The sequence below is a fragment of the Gossypium hirsutum genome, chromosome A01 (genome assembly GCF_007990345.1).
Source record: "Gossypium hirsutum isolate 1008001.06 chromosome A01, Gossypium_hirsutum_v2.1, whole genome shotgun sequence".
In the NCBI taxonomy this organism is placed as follows: Eukaryota; Viridiplantae; Streptophyta; class Magnoliopsida; order Malvales; family Malvaceae; genus Gossypium; species Gossypium hirsutum.
In genome coordinates, this window is record NC_053424.1 from 97,397,962 (window position 1) to 97,414,605 (window position 16,644).

The window sequence follows — 16,644 nt, forward strand, 5'->3', positions numbered from 1 at the left end:
TGTTGTGGTATTTGATTTCCTTGACTGCCCCACGAGAAATTGGGATGGTTCCTCCAACCTTCTTTATAAGTGTTACTATATGGGTTATTTTGGGATCTAGAGTTATTGTTACCTATATATTGAACTTGTTCCTCCTCGATGCTAGGGTTGAAGTGTTGATACTCTGTGCATGCTCCTCCTCCATTCTTCTTTCACCTCATTACTGGATGTAGCTGAGTAGAACCAAGTAAACCATCAATCTTTTTATTTAGAAGTTTTACCTAGTTTGACAGCATAGTAACCAAATCGACATTATAAATGCCTGCTGTTTTAGTTGGCTTGGTTCTCATGACTTGCCATTGATAGTTATTCAGTGACATCTCTTCAATAAACTCATAAGCATTTTCAGGTGTTTTATTATTTATGGTTCTGCCAGAAGCTGCATCAACCATTTGTCGAGTCGAAGGATTCAGGCCATTATGGAATGTTTGAACCTGTAGCCAAAGCGGTAACCCATGATGGGGGCACTTTCTCAGTAAGTCCTTGTATCTCTCCCATGCATCGTAAAGAGTTTTTAAGTCCATTTGCACAAACGAAGAGATATCATTACGTAATTTGGCCATTTTAGCCGGTGAAAAATATTTTAATAGAAATTTTTTGGTCATTTGTTCCCAAGTAGTGATTGACCCTCATGGTAACAAGTTCAACCACTGTTTAGCTTTGTTTCTCAATGAAAAAGGGAATAACTGAAGACGAATAGCATCGTCAGAAATGCCATTAATTTTAAATGTATCGCAGAATTCCAGGAAATTTGCCAAGTGAGTGTTCGAATCCTCATCCTGTAAACCATCAAACTGAACAAATTGCTGTATCATTTGAATAGTGTTAGGTTTTAGTTCAAAATTATTTGCAGCAATAGCAAGCCTAACTATACTTGACTCAGTTCTTGTTAAAGTAGGTTTAGCATAATCATACATAGTACGAGGAGCAGGATTCTGATTTGCTAGTTCAATGTGTATCGCAGGAGATAGCTGATTGTCTTGGTTTTCAGCCATCTCTTCGGTTGGGGTTTGACTATCGTCCTCTTGCTCGTTCTTTGTATATCTTAAGCTTCGCCTTATTTCTCTTTGGTTTCTGCGAACTGTGCGATTGATTTCTTGGTCAAAAAAGTAGTGGTCTTGACGGTTTTATTTTAGTCATAAACTATAAAACCTGCCAAGAGAAAGAAAAAGTAAATTAATAAATAATAATAAAAATTAAATTAAAATTAAATTGCAAGAAAAATAAATGGCTAAAGTAATAAAAAGTAAGCGTTCCTAATATCTTAGTTCCCCGGCAACGGCGCCAAAAACTTGATCGCGATTTTCGTGTGACAGGTTTTAAATATTTATAAAGAGTCGTTCTTGAAACTAACTATTATCACGATGTAGGCAAGTGTACCTATCGAACAGTAGTATAGTTTTAGCAAGACCGGATTGTTGAACCCAAAGGAACTAAAAGTACTGGTAATGACTATCTTTTTATTATCTAGCCTAAGAATAAGGGGGTTTTGTTTTAACTAACTAATTATCTAAACTAAGAATTCGCAGAAAGTAAAATTGGGGGATTACTTTTGGAAAACGATTGAATTAAGATAATATCTAAGGAAAAATCCACCTAGACTTTACTTGTAATTCTGGCTCCGAATCGGACGATTTATTCATTTAACTTGTCCCATAGAGATCCCTAAGTTATGTTATTATCCCTATTCAGGACTTGTAGCACCCCGTACCCAAGACCGTTGCCGGAGTTGAACACGAGGTGCTAACAGACATAATACATTTATTTTCACAGTCCATTTAAAAAATTTCCAGACAAGCTGGTTAACTGCGTCACTGTCGCCTTAAAAATCATATCTTGAGTTTCAAAACTAGAAAACTAGTTTCGTAAATTTTTCCTGAAACTAGACTCATATATCCATCTAAAAATTTTTTTCTAGAATTTTTGGTCAAGCCAATTAGTACAGTTTATTAGTTAAAATCTCCCCTGATTCAGGGTTCGACTCCTCTGACCTTCATGCATTACAACTTAGATATCTCCTTGTACAGGGATTCAATACTTATACCGTTTGTTTCTAAAGAAACTAGACTCAAAAAGGAATCTGTAAATATAAGGCATGACTTCTAATTATCTCTGTTTGATTTATAGTGAATTTCCAAAGTCGGAACAGAGGATCCAGAAACCGTTCTGGCCCTATATCACGAAAACTTTAACATCTCATAATATACTGTTCATATGATCGTTTCGTTACTTTCCTATGAAAATAGATTCATCAAGGTTCAATTTCATAATTCATTCACTATTTAATTCCATTACTACTAATTTTAGTAATTTTTCACATCCACATCACTGCTGCTGTCAGCATCTATTTTTAAGGTAAACTTTACCCATTTCATGATCCTCCATGGATCAACTAGAGTTTGTCATACTTAGCACCAAAATGATCATGAATAACCATTCCAATGGCTAATCGTTACCAACATTTCCATACCTCTCAATGAACAACATACAAAACGATTATAATGCTATGATCAAAGTATATTTAAGCCATTTTCGCATGGCTGTCCAAATTTACACAAAACCAAGGGTACATGACCAACAACAAAAAGGGTAGTCCTATACATGCCATTTTCAGAGTTCAACCAAAAGTGTACCAAAAGGGCTTTGATAGTGTGGGCGACTTCGACTTCAATAATCCCGAGTCCGATAGCTGACGAACCAAAATCTATAAAATAGAGATTCAAAGAACGGAGTAAGCATTTAATGCTTAGTAAGTTTTAAGCAAAACAAAGTGTTCTCAATCACTATCATTGGTCATTCATTTCAACTATTCGATGAAGTTAATCTAGAGCTTCATCTCGAACTATAATATCATTAAACACAACACTTGGCTGTCACATATATACTTTCGAATAATAATGACCTAGATGGTCAAATATTTCCAAAGCACATTCTTCATCAATTTTCAGCTTTCAATAATCCTTTCCACTTGTTCATAATCACATCCATATTTTTAAATATTTCAACATGACAAGTACTAAATTACCATAGGCACATAAAGAACCAAACATATTCCTTATCACATATACGTAAGCTTACAAATCATAATCCTTACCTTGTACTGGCACATCTAGCTCAACCCAACCCATACTCAAATCATAAGGCTTTTGGGCAGAATATGCACTGATACATAAGAATATTTCATCACATACTTTATTATACAAACATACCATTACCAATTAGATCATTCTCATATTTGGAGTTATAATATTAATCACATTTACCTACCTCTTTGATACTGATAATTCACCTCGAAATCACTCCACCGATGAGTAAGTAATACGTACCTGAACATCTTAAATACATAATACTTATTTGATGGTAACTTAATGCAGATACTCAATATCAAAGTCTTACTTGAATCCTAGCATTTAGCCGTCGGGTCTTTAAAGCTCGGATATAGTACGAGCACGAAGCCTACGGACATTAATCAGGATAATATTCTCACATAAAGCCTGCGGGGTTTTAACCCGGATATAGTACTGACACAAATGCCCTTCGGGACTTATCACGTTTATACACTTTCACATCCATCACATTGGTCATTCGGCCTTATCACATATATATACTTTCACATTCATCACATTGGCCATTAGGTCTTATCTCATATATACACTTTCACATTCATCACATTGGCCATTCGGCCTTATCACACATATATACACTTTCACATTCATCACGTTGGCCACTCGGCCTTATCACATATATGTACTTTCACATTCATCACATTGGCCACTCGGCCTTATCACATATATACACTTTTACATTCATCACATTGGCCATTCGGTCTTATCTCATATATACACTTTCACATTCATCACATTGGCCATTCGGCCTTATCACATATACATATCTTGTACATCAATTTCATCATAACAAAATTGACTAGGTATACTAGTCATTTGTGGCTTATAGCTTCACTTTAATACGGATTTGGTATTTTGATTACCAATGTTTAATCGATAGCTTATAAGCAACTCAAATAGTTTTATTAAGGTTTACAACAAAATCCCAAATTCAGCACAAGCTGTTTTTTCCTGAGCAACAGTCATTAAATTTTTCGTAAATGGAGCTACGAAACTCCAAATGAAGTGCCGTTAATTTTCCCTGAAAATAGACTCATAAATATTTTATCCAACAAATTTTCAGAATTTTTGGTTTGGCCAATCAATACCAGATTTTTCTTAAATTTTCCCCTGTTTCACTGTTTGACTAATCTGACCACTCTTCACTATGAATCAAATTTCTCATTGTACAGAATTCAAAATGTGTTCTATTTGATTTCATTTGAAACTAGACTCATTAAGGAGTCTAATAATATAAATTTTATCTTATAACCATTTTTGTACAAATTATAATGATTTTCTAAAAACAGAACAGGGGATTTCGGAGTCATTCTGACACAGTCCCGCACAACTTTAAATATCTCTTTATAGGTAATTTCGTTGCTTACACGGTCTCTTTTATAAGAAACTAGACTAACTAAGCTTTGATTACATATTTTATTCAGCCTATAATTCCACACCAACAATTTATAGTGATTTTCTAAAATCACGTTACTGCTGCTGTACAAAGCAAATTATTACAATTTGCTCTTAAATTTCCAAGTCCAAACACTTATGAACTTACCATTTGAGTTTAAGACATATCATGGCCACATCATATCTTATTAAATCAACTCATTATGTCCTATTATGATTGAATTTACTCAACGTTTAATCACTTAAAACTTACCTCGGAAGTGGTCGACGATTAGATATCCATGGCTATTCGTTTACTTTCTCTTTTCTCCTATCCGACTTTGATCCTCTAAGCTCTTAAGCTAAATCAAACAAATTTAGCTTATTAGAGTCTCATTATGCTAGCTTATGGCCGAATATGACAAGGAGTTTGATAGGTCATGTGGCCACCTTTAGCTCGAATACAAAATGGTCATACGCATTTTAATCACATTGAGCAATTTAATACACTTACTCTAACATTTCCCCATGTGCACTTTTATGACCGAATACACACATCACTGACTTAATATCAATTAACTAAGCACTTAACAAATTCTCCTTGAGCCGATTATCTAAGTCAAGATGAAAGCATCAATATGCTTGCCTCTAACCGATTACATGCAACACCAATCTATCTCATGTGGCCGAATATGCATGTCTATGTTGAGGCCAATATATGCTTAATACTTCCTACAAATATGGTTACTTGTATTGACTACATACCATTTCGTTTCAAATTCAAAATTCGGCTAAAACACATATATGCATTAGAAATCAAATACTAACATTTGCACTTCATCTTACTACCATTTCTCATCCAAATAACATGAGCAACAACCATTTTTCTCTTCTACTTCCTACCATGGCCGAATGCATCAAGACACCATACCATTTCAATTTTGGTCATGGTTCAAACAAAGAACTTAATGTCTCACTCAAAAAAAATGCTAAAAGAATATCCAAGAGTCATCAATCCACCATCACATGTATCATTACAAAGCTTCACATTTAGCATGCAAATGACATCAACACAAATCCACCTTAGCTGAAACTTAGCTCGTCTTTATTACATAGCAAAGATTTAAACCATGGGCTAGGTAGAACTCAAGCCAACAACTAAAAACATGCATCAATCTCATGGAACAACATCAAACATACCTCCTCCTAAACACCAACCAACCGAACTTGAAGCATGAAAACTCCTTCCTTCCTCCTTTGATTTTTTTTCGGTTAAGAAGAACAAAGAGGATGAAGCCTTCTTTTTTTTTCTTCTAGGTACGGAACAATGGGGGGGAACAACCACACACATTTTTTTTTCTCTTCCTACTAACACTAATACTTTATTGCCCATGTTCTTTATTTTATTATTCCTAGCATAAAGCATTAACCCAACATGTTTATGACATATTGTTTTAGCCATAACATTTTGTCCACTCTCATGCTCATGGCCGGCCACTACTAATTAGGGGGGGGGGGAATTGACATGCAAGTCCACCCTTTTGATTACATGCACTAATAGATCCTTATAGATTAACCTATCACATTTCAAAAGTGTCATACATAAGTCCTATTAGCTGAATTCACATGCAATCGACTAAATCGAAGCTTAAAACTTTCACACATTCATATTCACATATTCTAGACAATAAATATCACATTCAAATACTTCGGTGACTCGGTTTAGCGGTCCCGAAACCACTTCCCGACTAGGGTCAATTTAGGGCTGTCACAGGACTAATAACGTCTAATCCCTAGATTGAATAATTGAGACTTTTCTCTAATTAACACCCTAGTGTTGCATTAACTCGATCTATGGATCCCCTTATTAGGTTTTAGCCTAATCCGGCAAAATCTTGTCACCCTATGTCTAGGCGCGCAATGAACTCCGCTTAATTATGACAAATGTACTCTTAGACAGGGTCTATTCCTCCTCTGAATAAGAGCTTATCTTGAATCAGTATCCTGGGATATCAAAACAACAATTAAGAACACATAATTAAGAACAAGTTAAATATTTATCATACAATTCGGAAAATAATAACAAGATTCATCTTAGGTTTCATTCCCCTTAGGTATTTAGGGGATTTAGTTCATTACTGAAAAGGAAAACATCTCAGAAGAGCAATGAATACAAAACATAAAGAAAACCCAAAACTCCTGAAGGGAAATTGAGGGAAGATCTTTAGTCTTGATGGTGACTCCGGCTTCTGAGATGGATCAATCGGCTTCCCTTAAGTAGTTCCCTGCCCCCTTCTCTCTGTGCCCCCTTTCCTCTTCCTCTAGGGTGTATTTATAGGCTTTGGAATGCCTAGGAACCCTCAAAACTAGCCTTTTCTGAATTGGACTCAACTTGGGCTCGATAGGGATACGCCCATGTGACACGTCCGTGTGAGTCGTGCTTTGATTTTGCCAGATTGAGACAGTGTGGTATGCCCGTGTGAAGAAGTCCAGGCCGTGTTGATTTCGTATTTTGGCCCATTTTCTCCGTTTTTGGCTCGTTTCTCGTTCCTTTCGCTCTCTTATGCTCACCTAAGTATAAAACATGAAATTAAGGCATTAGAAGCATCGAATTCACCAATTCTAAGGAAAAATCATCCATAAAATACGTTCAGCATGGGGTAAAAATATGTATAAATTACGGTTTATCAAATATCCAAATTAAGTCTTTCTGTGCATGTCAATTCCTAATATCATAAACATCCAAAATAATGATGTACAACCTCAAGATGATTGATGTTTTAAAGCTCCTAAGCTCAAACCTTATACTTCTCGTTGAATCCAATCCAATGCATTTTAAACCACTAATATGTGAGCTCCATGAATTCAGTAAATAACCATGAATACTTATCCTATATATTATTAATATTGAGCCCATCTTAAACATGTCATTGTTAAATTAATTTTAAAAATATAAAATTATTTTAAAATTTATTTTTTTGATAAAAATACATAAAAAAAATATTACATCATGTTTTAATAGTCTAAGTGACTATTATAGTTTAATTTATTTTTGTTGTATTATGTTTTGTCGGCTTTTATTTATACTTTATGTAATTAATAAAAATAACATTTAATCTTTAAATTTATTTAACTAAAAAAAATTATTACATCGATATGAAAATCTCGTTGAAAATTTTAATCTAATTAGAGTAAAATGTGTCTCATGTATTCACTAACATGTGCACCATTTCCTCCACTCCGAGATCATACAATTGAGCCGCGTAGCCGTAATGTATGTGAAGAAACTACGTAACATACAGCCGCGGTTCAATCCATTACCCCATTAACTTTTGCTTTTTATCCATGTTTGCTGTAATAAAAACACTCTTCCCAAATTGCAAACAGTGCTTTCTTTCCCGACCAACGTTTCAGATATTGCAATCACGCTGCTCCTAAACCGACCATATGGTAAAATTTTAAATTAAAATAATATCAAATGGAACTCTTGAAGACGTGCTTCGTAGAAAATATGCCTTATTGCCTCTTTTCTCTGAGTAGTTTGACCTGAAAATCAACTGCTATATAAGCCTTACCCAAATTCAAGTCACAGAACTTCTCGGTGGTACGTTCCCTAGTCTTTTATCTGCCTAACCCTTTCTAACTTTTGCAATTTAAGTGATTTTACTTTTTCTTCTAAAACTGAAGGACATATATTGACATTTATGTCTCTAGTTAAGCATAGACTTCAACTTAGTCTCCAGCTTACTCTTCCAGAAGTCAAGAATTGTAAGCCGATAATGAACGCAAGCCAAGAAGTAGCTGATCTTCTTCATTTGGAAAAGCTTTGTGTTTTAGGCCATGGTAACTATGGCACCGTTTACAAGGTGCGCCACAGGCAAACTTCAGCAATCTATGCTCTGAAAATTCTACGTGGCGGGGACCCTTCCCATGAAATCAAAATCATGCATTCGACAGACTCTCCTTTCATCATCGAATGCCTTGGAACCTATGAATCAGTCTCAGGTGAAAAAGCAATTGTGATGAAGTATATGGATGCGGGAACACTTGATACACTTGTTAAAGCAAATGGTCCTTTCTCCGAATCCTCAATTTCCCACATCGCCTATCAAGTCCTTAGTGGCCTCAATTACCTTCATGCCTTCAATATTGTTCATTTGGATATTAAGCCTTCGAATCTGTTGGTGGACCAAAGCATGAATGTGAAAATTTGTGATTTTGGTGTAAGCAAGATAATAAGAGAGAATGAATCACCGGAGTTTTGGGATATCTATGTGGGTACCTATGCTTATATGAGTCCGGAAAGATTGGACTCCAATGGTTACAATTCTAGGTATGTGTTGGCTTCTGATATTTGGAGCTTGGGTGTAACTTTATTGGAGTTTTATGTAGGCCATTTCCCATTTCTCCCAACAGGAGAAAAGCCCAACTGGATGCAGCTAGTGCTGCTTATGCGCTTTGGAGATGCTCCAAGCTTGCCCAAAGAAGCATCGGAGGATTTCAGGAGCTTTATCAATTGCTGCTTGCAAAAGGAACCTAGCAAGAGATGGACCGCTTCGCAACTTCTTTCACATCCTTTCGTTTGCATGAATTCCAGATTCCAGGAGTAATAATGCATAACTATACCGTATATATTATATATAAAAGTCATCCTATGATATAATCGCTAAAGGTTACTTTTTATTCTTCCTATTATTTTATGAGAAAGGATTATATGAAATAGTGTGTCATGTAATCATGTATCCTTTTTTAATTATTTAACAGTGTTTTAACAATTTTTTTCATATTATTGATACATAATTTTGGTAATTCTTTTAACCTGAACCCTAAATCTTAAACCTCAAATCTTAAACTTTGAACCCGAATCCAAAATTTGATGTCATAATTTCTAAACCTTAAACCTTAAACCCTAAACCTTAAACCTAATCATTAAACCTCAAACTCTAAACCTAATCTTTGAATCCTAAATCCTAAACCTTAAACTTGGCCTTTTGGTTTAGGGTTTGAAATTGATGTTCAGGTTCAGGGTTTGAGATTTAAAATTCAGGTTAAAAAATTACTAAAATTATGTATCAATGAAATAGATAAAATTATTGAATAGTTGTTAGATAACTGAAAAGGGATACAAGATAATGTGGCATCCCTATTACATACAATCCTTTCTTTTTGTTTTATTATTTACGTTCGAGATTCACGATTTTTCTCCTAAGAATATTGTCTCTAAAGTTTAAACATGTATCTTGTTTAAAAGTGAAATGTTATAATTAGGCGTATCAAATTTTAGGTTTGATACTTGAACATTTCCCACTAATTGTATAATATATATACGGTAGTGAATTGGATAATCTATCTCTTTAAAGTTTTAAAAAATAAATACAAGTTACAAAAAATTTAGATAAAAAAAATTATTTAGGTTTTGAACCTTTCATTTTCAAAACATTGGGTTCCTCTTCCGAATTCTAATAATTTTAAATTTTAAATTACAATAATTTTTTCATTACTCTTTTTATCATGATTTTAATTCAATAGTAAAGAACATTTCTTTTCATTTAGCACTTCCGATTGTGACAAATAAGAATTTTTAATATGAAAAAAAATGAAAAAAAACATCAATTTTAATGAGAATATTGACTCAGGAAATAGTAAGTACGAAAGTTTAAAGCTTTCTTTAAGAAATAGTTAAATAAATAAAATTATACCATTATCATTATATAACTAAAATTATTGAGTATCATTCGACAAATTGTAATAGAAAATTAAAGCTAAATTTCCCAAATACCTTTGTTTTTTTTTTATTAGAGACTATTCACTTGTGGAATAGGGTTACACGGCCACCAAACATTTCAGAGAAATTTGGCCACAAACAATCGAAATGAACAAGGCCACGCCCGAGAGGATTCAAATGTCTTAATCAATCGACTATAGATAACCAAGAAAAAGAGACCACAAAAGGTTCAAATGGTCTACAACAAACGAAAAAAGACAATTACAAATAGAATTAAGTTCAACAAGGTCGCAACATTGACTCAAGCAAAATAAAACCAAAACATCACCAAGAGCCAACAAGAAAGAGGATGAAACCCATTTAAAATCGAAGGCCAATGGAGGTGGCTGAAAACCATCCAACCATAATGACCATCAAGTAGAGTTAGATGTCCTAGAACTGCTCCATGAATTTTGAGAACAATGAGTTTGTAATCCCAATCAAAGTTGAATTTTCTTAAATCAAGATCATTAAATTGAGAATATTTATCAGTAAATTATGAAATTTGTAATTGAAATTATAAAGTTATTTATTGGAATGATTAAAGAAAATAAAATAGGAACTAAATCGCTTAGTTACCAAAAGTAGTGAGAATTCATTAAGAATTTTTTTTTGATAAATGATTGACTGGGTATTTTTTGAAATTAAACTAAAGACTGCAAAGAGTTCAGGCTTGTTAAGATAAGCCCAAAACTCAAAACGGTCTGCCTCAGTTCTTAAAATCAAAACATTAAAAAAACAACAAAAGAAAAACAGTAATAAAATGAAACGGCAGAAATAAAAGTGCACTAAAAAAAGGAAACCTAATCCACCCTTAGTCAATCTTCCAACGGCTGGAAACCATTAATCTCTCTTGACATTTCTTATCAACTGTCCCATCCGTTTTACTCTTTTGACAATAGCACTGCCGAATATTTCATTCTTTGCTTTCTGCTTTTAGAAACAAGTTCTCCCCCAATCTTCTTAGGGTGGGTTTGGATGGGCGATTAGGTGCGGTGCGGTGCGTTTAGCTTACTTTTTGTCTCACGCTACAGTATCGCTACAGTATCTAATCTCACCGCCACCGCTATTTTTACATTAACCGCAGGTAAACGCACCGCCCATCCAAACTCACCCTTAGTCCGGGTTTCTTGCCTATTATTCTTCTGCTCTCATATCATAGTGAATCGGTTCCTCATTCTCCAGGTAATTTCTCTCGCTATTCTATAGTGCCTCCTTTGAGGTATTATGGGCTTTTGTGTTCTTTGTTTTCTGTATGTGCTTGAACTCGATCTTCTGGAAATATGGTTTTTCTTGCTCTAGATATCTCTGATAATTGTTCCAATAACTGAGTAATCAGTTGTAGTTGAATGACATTTCTTGATTACTGTTAGTGAATCGCCCATTATTTGTATTTCCTGTAAACCCATTTTGATGCCTAACTTGACTGGTTCTAACCCTGCAAATGCTTCCGCAGCAAACTGAGAAGCAACATTGCGATGAATAATTGATTTCGAAGCCAAAACCTATTTCATCAGACCCCTGACTACCAACCCTGACGCTAATCTGAACTTTTTGTTGTTGAACACAGCATCAAACTGGATCTTCACGATCAGTAAGTCTTCCACATTTCTTTGATTTCGCACCGTATGTGATAAAGTCGTCTTAACTTTAATCCCTTTGTATTCTGCCATGTGGTTTTGAATTTTCCGTGCGAGGTCTCTGCCCGTTGTGTGTACCCGTTCATGCAAAAGTTGATTCCTTGAATGCCAAAGTATCCATAAGCCATAACAAAAATATCTGCATTGTTCGTTTGTTCCTTGTTTGAAAAACACAGTGAGCCACTCCCAGAAATTTTGATGCACGAAAGTTGTGACCCAAGAAAGGTTTAATAGCTGCCAGACCTCTATGCTTGTGGAACATTGCTTGAAAATATGATGACAATCTTCATCTTCATAACCGCACCTAGGGCATTTGGCATTTGTCACTAATCTTCTATGTCAGAGATTGCCCAAAGTAGGAATGTAATTCCATGACATGCGCCAGATTATGATTGTAATCTTAGACGGTAGTTGTAGTTTCCATAGTTTTCTGAAAAATTCCTTGGTTTCGGTCTGTAACAAATAATGACTAGGATTCAGATTAGCAATTTGTAATAGTTTATAGGTGCTACGGACTGAGTATTCCTCTGTTGGTTCGCCCCTCCAACTTGGAAGTCCTCGTGCACTGATTCCGATAGTGGGATCTGTAGGATTGTGCGAGCAACCTCCGGGTGAAAGGTATTGTTGATCAGCTCTTCCTTCCATTTCCTAGTCATACTATCAATAAGATCCAAAACAAATTCTAGTTGCATACTATCTGACCTGTTGTGCCTTTCCAGTGATTCCATTCCTTGGACTCGTCGATCATTCCAGATGGATACTTTGTTCCCTTTACCGATTTGCCAGCTTAGGCCTTGTTAAAGGAGCCCCTTAGCTGCCCAAATGCTCTTCCAGGTAAGTGAAGGTAAAGTTCCTAACTGAGCCTCTAAGAAAGTCGAATGTGGATAATATTTTACTTTTAAAACCCTGGCTAGTAATGAATTAGGATAATGAATCAAATTCCATCCTTGTTTAGCAAGTAACGCAACATTAAATTGACTCAAATTTCGAAAGCCTAGGCCGCCATTCTCTTTTAAAAAGTAAAGATTTTTCCAAGTACACCAATGAATTCCCCTTTTCCCATGTCCCTTCTGCCACCAATACTTAGCTATAATATTTTCAAGATCATCACAAAGGGAATTAGGTAATAGAAAACATGCCATCGTATAAGTCAGAATTGCTTGAAGAATTGCTTTAATAAAGACTTCTTTACCTCCTTGCGATAAAAACCTAGTACTCCAATTATCAATACGTTTTTTATGGCAGCCCTTCAAAGTCTGAAAAGCTTCCTTCTTTCTCCTTCCCACCATATTCGGCAATCCCAGATAGCGTTCTGGCTAGTTTCAACTTCGAACACCCAGTAAATTGACAACCATTTTATTTTCTTCTTCTGAAATGTTTTTGCTGAAAAATACCGTTGATTTATCGAAATTCACACACTGCCCCGAACAAAGTCCGTATTCTTCCAATATATTTTTGAATAGATGGGCCCTTCTTCTTGTGGCTTCTCCAAATAAGATACAGTCGTTGGTAAATAAAAGGTGTGAAATCGGTAGACCATTCCTGCTAACCTTCACTCCTCTTAGAAGTCCCCCCCGTTCTGCGAGCCACAATAGACTGGATAATCCCTCACCACATAAAAGAAATAAAAATGGGCTTAATGGATCACCTTGACGAAGTCCTCTGGTCTGTTGAAATTTCTCTCCTCGATGTCCGTTCATGACCACTAAATAAGAAACAGTGGTAACACATTGCATAATGGCCTCTACCCATCTATTTGCAAAACCCATTTGAATCATCAGCTGCTTTATAAATTCCCATTTGAACCTATCATAAGCTTTGCTCATATCGAGTTTAACTGCCATTAAATCTTTCTTCCCCATTTTTTTCTGCTTCAATGTATTCAGGGTTTTACAGGCTAATAGCACGTTGTTAGATATTAGTCTTTCTGGCACAAAAGTGCTTTGCGTAGCATCTATACATTTTCCGATCACTCTTTTAAATTGGTTCACAAGAGTCTTTGCCAAGATTTTAAAGAACATTACAAAGACTAATTGGACAAAAGTGCATCATATTAGAAGGACTAGAATTCTTTGGGATTAGTACAATATTTGTAAAGTTAAGTGATCTAACCTCCATATCACCGTTTAAAAGATGTAAGCAGAAATTGGTAACTTCATCTCCAATAATGTGCCAACATTTCTGATAAAATAGTCCTTGAAATCCATCTTCTTCTGGAGCCTTCGTAGAACCCATGTCGAGCACTGCCATTTGAATTTCTTCTTTTGAATAATTTTCTGTTAATTGTTTATTATCCTCCTCATGTATGCACCAGCCAATGCCTGATAAAAAATGTTCGAAAGGACCCTTTTGTTCTGTCAAAAATAATTATTGAAAATAAGAACGAGCGATTTCCTCCATTTCCTGTAAGGTCTCCGTTTCCTTGCCATCCTCAGTTTGTAACTTACGAATACAATTTTTCTTCTTGCGTTGTGTTGCTTGGCTCTGAAAGAATGTTGTATTCTTATCCCCGAATTTCAACCAATTCAGTCTGGCCTTCTGTTCCCAATACCGTTCATCCTTCTCTATTTCAAAATTTAATTGTATTTTTGTATCAATCAACTCAGCTAAATTGTTGTCTTCTCTATCAGCATCATATAGATCTGATAACTTAGCCGTAAGAGCGTTCATCTTCTTTTGTCGGGTTCTTTGAATCTGTTCAGCCTATTTGACCAAGCCCTTCTTTAGATTTTCTAACTTTTGCATCAAGTCTCCTAAAGACATCTCCCAGATTTTATTAACCTCACTAAAAAAAGATTCCTCTAACACCCATCAGGCTTCAAATTTGAAAATTTTGTTCCTCAATCTTCCCCTTATGTTGCTTGTATTAGTTAAAAGTGAATAATGGTCTGAAAAAGAATGTACTAAATGTTGCACTTTCACCTCCGGGAACATGGATATCCATCTCGCATTGGCCACTCCTCTGTCCAGCAGTTCTCGAATATTTTTCTCTAGAAGGTTGCCTTTTTCCCTCGTGAACCATCTACCAGAATATCCTACATCAGACAGTTGATAATCCTCCAAAGTTCTTCGAAATAGATCCATTCTCCTTTCATCCCTAGGTAACCCTCCTTTTTTTTAGATCCATACATTATTTAATTAAAATCCCCATAAATAAACCAATGGATATCATCAGCAACTTTTAAACTTCTCAAAACATCCCACGAATCATTCCTGTCTTGTGCATACGGGGACCCATAAAAACCTATAAATCTCCATGTGACTCCTAATTCGCTATCCTCAATATCAACATCAATGTGTCTTTTTGAATAAGAGCGAAGAACGACCGAAACACCCAATCTTCATGCCAAACATAAACCTCCTCTACTACCCTCTGAATCAACCTCAACACCATTTCCAAAACTACATTTTTGGCGTACCTCTTCCATCTGTCTCTTGCCAAGCTTTGTCTCCATAAAGACGAAAATTTGGGGATTATACGCCTTCAACAGATGCCAAAATCTATGAATCATCCGCAACCTCCCCAAGCCACGGACATTTCAACTTAAGATTTTCATTGCGCCCGGTCGGCTTGCCTCTTGGCAGCCGCCGATGATAATTGGTTAGATTCCATCAATCTCTTGCTCCTTACCTTTAAGCAGTCCATATCTTCTCTCTCCGAGAAGTCATCCTTCACTCCTCTATTTCTCTTCTTTCCCTCTTCCCTAATGAGGACACCTTCCTCCAAGTCATGCTCCATCCTTGTTTGCATCAATTCTGACTGTATATTTTCCTTTTGATTATTAGAAGATAAAGATACCCCTTCCAGATTAAAACCCAATATTGGATTGATAATCTTTCCACTCTTTCCATTGTTATCCACATTCCATATTCGATTATTTGGGACCCAATTGCTTCTCATATCCCCTTCACGAATCTCATCATCCTCCTCTCGAAACCAGATATTGTTAATTGACAAGGCTCTACGTGATTGGGTACGCAAAGACAGATCCCACCCTAATTCAACAATTTCCACCCTAAGCAACATCTTAGCTTCACAAAATGAGTCGCTATGCCCCAATCGACCACAGTAGAAACAGAACAGAGATAATCGCTCGTACTTAAATCTGACATATGAACATCTTCCATTAAACATAACCTATTTATTCCTCTTCAAAGGTCATCTGATGTCAATCTGGTCCCTTATTCGCATGTAATTACGATTCTCCTTCCTTAAATTTGCACCATAATATTCCAAAAAATTCCCCAAGAAATTACCCAATTGTACTGCTAATTTTTCAAAAAATAAACCAACAAGGACATCATGAATTTGGATCTAAAAAGGGGTAAATATTAATGGCACCTTTAATGGGTCTTCCCCCCATTGCAACTTATACAGAACCAACAAGTGATTATTAAAAGTCCAAGGCGAACCCTTTATAACCCGCTCCATATCCATTATGTGAAAAAATTGGAATAGATACCTTTTATCTCCCAGATCCCGGATCTGAACTCCACGGACCGGATGCCACAAATTTGCCATCGTGCTTTTCATGGCTGGGAAGTAAATTATACTGGCCGTTAGAAAGCAACTTACTAGTTGAAATTCACTCATTTCTTTTCCTAGGACTGGATCCATTGGAATTTCCAAAATTTCATCCTCTTCTTCGTTAAGTGTCAGACCTGCTAATTCAGTTTCCATTGTTGTAGGTATCGAATGCCA

The 16,644-nt window shown here is 35.7% G+C and overlaps 2 protein-coding genes and 1 non-coding gene across 3 annotated transcripts; 2 read left to right on the plus strand and 1 right to left on the minus strand.

Moving 5' to 3' along the window:
* The first annotated feature begins 489 nt into the window (after positions 1 to 489).
* Positions 490 to 596, plus strand: LOC121206373 (small nucleolar RNA R71). The gene has a single exon (XR_005901442.1). It is a non-coding gene; the product is annotated as a small nucleolar RNA R71 (small nucleolar RNA).
* Positions 597 to 8,242: 7,646 nt separating this feature from the next.
* LOC107917461 (mitogen-activated protein kinase kinase 9) lies at positions 8,243 to 9,148 on the plus strand. Its single transcript, XM_016846812.2, has one exon. It carries the CDS (start codon positions 8,243 to 8,245, stop codon positions 9,146 to 9,148), a length of 906 nt encoding a protein of 301 aa, XP_016702301.2.
* Positions 9,149 to 12,418: 3,270 nt separating this feature from the next.
* Positions 12,419 to 14,192, minus strand: LOC107917463 (uncharacterized). Its single transcript, XM_041091460.1, has 3 exons — positions 14,055 to 14,192; positions 13,591 to 13,939; positions 12,419 to 12,711 (listed from the first exon to the last, which is right to left on the minus strand). Exons 1-3 carry the CDS (start codon positions 14,190 to 14,192, stop codon positions 12,419 to 12,421), a joined length of 780 nt encoding a protein of 259 aa, XP_040947394.1.
* Positions 14,193 to 16,644: the final 2,452 nt, after the last annotated feature.

What these genes read in the sequence shown, in the direction of transcription:
- LOC107917463 (XM_041091460.1), bottom strand. Translation starts at nt 14,192, where the DNA reads ATGGCAGTGCTCGACATGGGTTCTACGAAGGCTCCAGAAGAAGATGGA. An exon ending in TTTTAAACGGTGATATGGAG is followed by an intron (nt 13,940 to 14,054) that starts GTTAGATCACTT and finishes ATCTTGGCAAAG; the next exon opens with ACTCTTGTGAACCAATTTAA. An exon ending in GACCAGAGGACTTCGTCAAG is followed by an intron (nt 12,712 to 13,590) that starts GTGATCCATTAA and finishes AAATCGGTAAAG; the next exon opens with GGAACAAAGTATCCATCTGG.
- LOC107917461 (XM_016846812.2), top strand. Translation starts at nt 8,243, where the DNA reads ATGTCTCTAGTTAAGCATAGACTTCAACTTAGTCTCCAGCTTACTCTT.